The sequence below is a fragment of the Lolium rigidum genome, chromosome 7 (genome assembly GCF_022539505.1).
Source record: "Lolium rigidum isolate FL_2022 chromosome 7, APGP_CSIRO_Lrig_0.1, whole genome shotgun sequence".
Taxonomy (NCBI): domain Eukaryota; kingdom Viridiplantae; phylum Streptophyta; class Magnoliopsida; order Poales; family Poaceae; genus Lolium; species Lolium rigidum.
The window spans coordinates 58,972,793-58,979,621 of record NC_061514.1 but is presented as its reverse complement, the minus strand read 5'-3'; the positions used below and the strand labels follow the sequence as shown (position 1 = coordinate 58,979,621).

Sequence of the window (6,829 nt, the reverse complement as noted above, 5' to 3'; positions counted from 1 at the left end):
AGCCAAAGGTGAAACGGCATTAACTTTTGCATACGATGTCGGAAAAAAAATGTATAATATATCAAAATGATCGTGGGAAAAAGTTAAATCCGAATTCACCGGGAATTACCCGATTAGCCAATTTTTAGATTCTCAAAATTCCAAATGAAAATATGAAAGTAGGAAGATTTTAGTTTTTGCTAGAAATTCAATATTTTATATTTTCTAAAATTTTAATTTATAATTGCATCCTCCATAAAGATTACTATTACTTAACCATAAAGTTAGCCAATTTTTAGATTTTCAAATTTTCAGGTTTTAGGTTTGGCAAAAAAAATTATTGAAAAAATAAAAATAAAAAAATAATTATAATACAAATTTAAAAGTTAATATTTATTTATTTATTCAAGATTATTATTACATCATTATTTTGTTTATTAAACCAATTATTTGGAATTCAAACAATATAGAAGTGTGACATCGACCAACATGTTAATATGACTGATATGATACTAGTATCAACAACATGTGTGCGAAGCACTTGGAAGCTGGATCGGAAGGAACTCAGAAGTTAAACGTGCTAGTGTTGGAGTAGTGGGAGGATGAATGATCGAGCAGGAAGTTTGACCACGGGTAAGTAATTTAACTAGAGATTAAGTGTAGTTAGAGATTAAACTTGGCCAATAACTGGAATACTAGAAATTCTGAAAAAATAGAAAAAAATAGAGAGTGAAAAATAATTAGAAAACGAAATGGATATTTTTTTTAATGAAATAGCCTTTAGTCCCGATTCGTGTTACATATCGGGACTAAATGTCCGTCGTCCCGACGCACACTAGCCGCCCACGTGGCAGGGTCTTTAGTCTCAATTTGTATTACAACCGGGACTAAAGGAGAGGGCCTTTAGTCCCGAAGGTCCAGTCCCGGTTGCAAAACCGGGACTAAAGACCCAAACACACCACGACTATATGCCTGTTTTCTACTAGTGCTAGTGATGAAAACGGCTTTTCTACCATGCATGTTTTATCCGTCTATTTGGTGCTTTGCGATACGTGTTGAAATGTTTCATCAAGTTCGTCACGTTTTAGATGCAAGCACGAGAACTACACGGATTGACCTGCAATGAAACATGGTGAAACACAGTAGCAATACATTCTTCGTATACTGATGGCATATTGCTTGGAACCGTTGCAAATGTCACCGATTTGGAAAATATCATACGATGTTTCTTGGACATGTGGACCTAGACCCCAGTGTCATCCTAAAACGGGACAGCACTTTCCAGTTTAGGTGTGTAAATACGTTCTCATTCAGAAGGAGTTCCAGGGGTGCTAGGGGTCAGGCAAAGGGACGAAAACATTTCGCTACAGATGGGCAGTGATACTGTGATAGCACGACACCAAGAAGAACTTTAATGTCCAGCGATCAAGTACTTAAAAGGTATGTGAGAGCAGCAAAGGAAGCAACGCATGCCTTTTTTGTTTCGAAGAAAAAATTGTACGGGCTTATTGCCAACGTTATGTTACCCTGAATCCAGAAAACTTTGCAGTTATAAAGGTCTTGTGCATAACTGATGTTCCTCAACATAAAAACAAAATGATTTTCTGGGTTGACAGATTTCACTAATCATCGATACTAACATTCACGGTAAAAATGAAATTGTAGGTGCAAGTGCAACTATTGCTATTTGAAAATTGAAACTGTGTACAGGCACGGGAATATAACTGATCTTCTCAACGAGGAACAGCTTCACCGTAGCTGAAACGAATTGCTCACCCTTAGATATCCTCACAAGGATGCTAATTGAGAGTCATCCTTCTTCTTTGGTCTAGTCTTGGCAATGTCGGGGTTGACAGTGTGCTGCTTGCACCCTCGAGGGCCATAGTGCTCTGAGCTCTTCCGCACCACCTTCCGGCACTGAGCACAATGATGAACCCGGCAGGCCTCACAGAAGACGTGGTTGTTGTTTCCCAGCTGCTCACATCAGAGATGATGTTTTCGTTTACCAGAATCAAGTGGAAAAGTCAATAAACTACAACTAACTTCATATCCTAATAAAACTAATCAACAGCTATCTACAGCCAACAAAAAAATTACCTTGTAAGTTATCTGGTGGCAACTCGGGCACGGATGCGGTTTGCATACTCCCAGTTTCAGTTTTCTCACTAGCTCTTTGATAGAACCAGCCGTATCCAGCTTCTCTGTCAGCTTCTCATAATCCCTTCTACATTGTTCACTTTCAAAGGGGAGCACAGGTTCAGATTTGGAATTCAGAGAATATCAATGGGACATGATGTTTGACAGGTGCTCACTTGAACAGAAGAACCTACCTTGTATGAGTAGGATTTAGTGGCTTGCGACAACCATAGCAGAACGACTTATTACAGTTCCTACAACGCATGTGGTCGCAGCCTGACACGCGTGAGATTGCAGTACCACAATGCGGACATGGAACAGAAGAACGAAGTATTTCCTTGATACTGCGTATTTCATCTGCCAAGTTACTAGATCCAGCATAGCCTTTGCATAACTTGCGTACCTTTTCGCGTTCCTGTGTAAAACAAATAGTACACTGAACACTGTGATCTCAAGCCTAAAGTGTTAAACACAATTATATTTACAAGTTCTGAACTACATATGTTTTATATATCATGAAATATCTAATAACAATTTTTTCATCCCCAAGTCCCCTAGTTCTTAATGTTGAAATTTAGCTCTTATAGTGAATATCACAGCTAATACTTGTGACAGGAAAAACAGAATATGTAGAGTTTAGATGGATTGAATTGAGGATGAGATGATAGTTCAGAACTTCCTACAAAAAAGAGAATATGTAGTGTTCAGAGGGATTTTGAACCTCCAAAGAGAGAAGCTTTTCTTCCGGAGTAAGGCATCTCTCCCCCACATGACGACGATCTCTGCAGCGGGTACAGAAGCTGAAGAGGCACTTGGAGCACTGGGCGTTGTCCTCATCTTCCAGGCAAGCTGTTTGACATCTTGGACAGTAAGCTACATCAGCCATTGAGTCCAGAGTCCTTTGGAGTATCAACCTTTCCCACCGTTCAAAATCTACCTCTCCTAGCAAGCTCTTCAGTAGATTAGGAGGAACGAAGCCTCCGCATTTGTTATCAGGGCACACCAATTTCATGACTGATCCTTCCTTCACATGCATTCTTGAGTATGTTTCCATGCAATTCCGGCAAAAGTAATGACCGCATGGAAGTTTTATGAAGTCGATGCCTGATAATAAACAAAAGATACAAATTTAACTTTTGGAATTCCAGATTCCAGACATGATGGAACTAGGATTGTCCATGATTATAGAAACATGCCCACGGTTAATTGTGCTAATCTTGGAAATTATAGAAACTTTGTAAAGATGCTTAGAATTTTATATTATTGCAGTGAATATAAGCTTGTCGTCGAATAAGTCAGGTTCTTTAGTTGTTTGTGCTGTACATTGGTTTCAGCGGAACCTTGTAAATTACTTTTATTTACTCACAGTATATATACAGTTAGCAGGAGCACCGTGCACCAAATTTGTTGGTATCGTTTAGATATGGGGCACACAAAAATTAGGTATTTCGGCCAGCTGGTCATTTTCTCTCTTCTTAATGAAAAGGCAGAGCTCCTGCCGGTTGCTCCAAAAAAAAAATTAGGTATTTCCTTTGTCAGGTTTAACTTGTATACTAACTAGGTGAAATAAGTCTGAACTAAAATTAGAATTGTACTTATTTCTAATGATGGCATGTGCTGATTTTATATAAAAACAGTATATCATGAGACTAGATATGCCCTGCAATATCTGAGTACGAGTGTTTTCTTTGAAATGTGTGCTCATTGCAAAGTAGGTGAGTTCTTCCAATGGGTATATACCAGGGGACTACAATTCCAGAAAACTTTATCGGAATTTGGATTGCATATGCGTTGAAAGTTGAAACCATGTTCCCCTGGCTCCATGGAGCCACCCTGTTGTGAAATAACGAATAGCAAGTCCTGCAAGAATAGACCTGATCTGACAAAAATCCACTTTGCCTCCTAGGTGTATATGCACCCATTGCATGAAAATCACATTTCAAAATGTCAAAAAAAGCTGGAAAATAAGTTGTGTCTATGTCCAGACATTTTATGTTTGGAGATCCCTTATGTCACACAAAGTTTTGGGAACAAGAACATTTTATGTGACCTGTGAAAAAAAGAAAATTTTAGATTCTCCGATATTACTCTTCACGAGACATTTTTTGCCTATTTAAAAAATATTATTTTTTCGCGAAACTTTGTGTGGAACATAGTATGCCCGGATATACACGCGAGATTTCATTTCGAATTTTTTTGACAATTTAGAATATGTTTTTTATACATTTTTCATAATAGGTGTATTTACACCTATTAGCCAAAACATAACTTAGTACGAAAACGAGCACCGGGGAGAGTACCTGAGCATCAATGGGGCATACGAATTACCTTTGTAGTCACTGAAGCAAATCATGCAGACATGAAGGCCATTCAGAAATGCTTCTTGGCATTGCTCTTCATTGTAGTTGATCAACCTTTGAACGACATCGTCTACAGAGAGAATCTCTCTGTCAAGACGAACATCCACAGGATCCGTCATACTATCATCAGGTTGTCGTATGACTATTCCATCGTCGAAGCCAAGATGAGAAAGTGTAGAGCTCTGCAGCCATTGCACCCACTCAAAAACAACTTCCTGCCCAGATTGTTGCGCCCAGATCGAGTCGAGCATGTGACAAAGGAAAGAAATCTTCACACTATCCAACCACTGTACACCGAGAGTGAAGTAGGGAGAATGATGGCTCGGGTACGATGGAGGCATAAGGCATGTCAGTGATATTGGAGCCAAGTGCTCGACACTGAATGTGTGAAAGAACCGGCTGTTTGGGTAATCATCAACACCCTGCAGAAGTTCTGCGGACACAGAGAAACCATCTGGAATTTCACAATGCACATGGATCTGCAAATAATTGAAGACGGAAAAAATGAGTATCCCCTTTTTTGTGATTGCTGTGTCCTGGAAGTCTGGATTCTGGAACCAATAAAAACAACAATACTTTCCTCAAGAAAATAATAAATATAGAAAACAGATATACCTGGAACGACCGTGGCACAGATTTTTCATCAAAAATATCTAGCTTGTCTCCATAAATTGCCTCCAGTGCCAGCATCTGGCAACCATACGTCAGAGGAAAATTACATCAGCGAGTTTTGAAATTTACTATATTGCACATTCGTCTAAATTTGAGAAAAATAAAAAATATTCACCGTCTGTTTTTATAACACATATTCACCATCTGTTTTTGTAACACATGACTTTGGCATTCAAAATTTATTAAGTTTAAGTCTCAGAGAACAAATACTATGTAGTATTATAAGTTATCTGTATTTACCTTTTTTTTACAAATCCTCATTCATCGGGCTCGTGACTGCCGTAATGCTTGGCGTCCTCTCAGCTTGTTGGAAGGCCCTATCGTGTCGTCGCCCCGCCATGCGAAGGCTCCTCGTCAGGCCCAGGTTGAGGTCTCTCCCCCGTCCGATGTGCCTCGTCGTCGGTCCTGGGCGTCAGTTGTTTCTGCTCCTCCTGGTTCTTTGGCCCCAAAGGACATGCAATCCGCTTTGGAGAAGCAAGCTGAGCTATTCCAGGAGGCCGCCCGTCCTCTTCATGAGGTTGTTGTCTCTTTGCACGGCTGGATGTTAGCGATTGGAGGCTTTCTGGAGCGAGCGGAAGCTGCGTTGGGTAGGCTCTCCCGGATGCCTGCCGATCCTGTGGCTTCGCCTGATGTTGGCAAAGTGGGCGCGAGTGGAGTGGGCCTTCATGGTTGTTTCTCTCCTCGTGCTAGGGCGAGCTCGGCTCCGGTCTTGCAGATCATGCCCGAGCTCTTGGAGTTGTGTAGTGGTGTGCTTACGCCTCCTTCCGTCGAGGAAGTGAGGCCTAGCTCGCATGAGTTATCGGATTTGGCTTCTTCGTTGTGTCAGGCACCTAGCTTTGAGAAGTGTGGAGTTGATGACGCTGCAGTCTCTCCCTCTCCTCAGTTTACAATGCCGGTGGTTCCTATTGATGATGGGGTGGCTAAATCTGAGCTATTGCCAACGGTGCCCGGAGCTGTCGTCGCTAGAGAGGTTTGCGATTTTCTCGCCACCTTGGTTGTTGCCTTCCCTGGATCCGCAGTTGCTTGACAAGTGCCTCCCAATATCGTGGCCCGTCTTTTCCGGTGTGGTGGGAGTGTCATGCTCGACTGTTTGTAGTGTTGCTTTGTGTTCTCTGTTAGGTTTGGGTGTGGACGTGTGTGGGCGTGTTGTTTGTGTGAGCTTGACCTTGTAGGTTTTTGCCCAGTTTTCTCCTAAAAACTGGACACTCTCTTCTTAATTAATGAATGAGGCAAAGCTTTTGCCTCCGTTTCAAATTTTTTTTTTTTTATTTCTGCATCATCTTATTACAAATTAAGTGTGAGTGATTCCAAATCACTACATAACACAAAGAGCACGGTGTGCAGATTGGTCATGGACAACACATGGGGGGAACATAGCAACAATCAATCGTGGTTTGCAATGACGATTCCGGTTTTTCTGCTACAAATGTATTATCCACCTAGCCTGAGACTTGAGCGATATTGTAGGATGGTGGCGGTACCTCGTCTTCCTGGAGCTGGTCGTTGGAGCGCAGCTGGTCGTCCGGCAGATCGGGCTCGTCTCCCTCCTGACGATCCCGTAGCGCCATCTCGCGCAGCCTCCGCACCGCCTCCGGTGACGGCGAGACGCCGCCCTGGCCGTGGGAGCCGCCGGGAGGGCTCTCCATGAGTGGACTGCGGGTGGCGGCCGGAGCGGTCTTTCT

At 41.9% G+C, this 6,829-nt stretch overlaps 1 protein-coding gene across 1 annotated transcript; it reads right to left on the bottom strand.

The window, feature by feature from the left end:
- Nucleotides 1–1,698: 1,698 nt before the first annotated feature.
- Nucleotides 1,699–6,829, bottom strand: LOC124678068 (E3 ubiquitin-protein ligase RNF14-like). The gene is made up of 7 exons (XM_047214004.1): nucleotides 6,629–6,829; nucleotides 5,091–5,165; nucleotides 4,444–4,954; nucleotides 2,837–3,219; nucleotides 2,310–2,530; nucleotides 2,077–2,215; nucleotides 1,699–1,953 (listed from the first exon to the last, which is right to left on the bottom strand). The coding sequence occupies exons 1-7, from the start codon at nucleotides 6,791–6,793 to the stop codon at nucleotides 1,768–1,770; spliced, it is 1,680 nt and encodes a 559-aa protein (XP_047069960.1). The 5' UTR covers nucleotides 6,794–6,829; the 3' UTR covers nucleotides 1,699–1,767.

Bases quoted from the DNA above. Each gene is read 5' to 3' on its own strand.
- LOC124678068 (XM_047214004.1), bottom strand. From the start codon at position 6,793: ATGGAGAGCCCTCCCGGCGGCTCCCACGGCCAGGGCGGCGTCTCGCCG. The intron at 5,166-6,628 runs GTACCGCCACCA...TATGGTTGCCAG, and splicing joins ACCAGCTCCAGGAAGACGAG to ATGCTGGCACTGGAGGCAAT. The intron at 4,955-5,090 runs GTATATCTGTTT...AATTATTTGCAG, and splicing joins CTGTGCCACGGTCGTTCCAG to ATCCATGTGCATTGTGAAAT.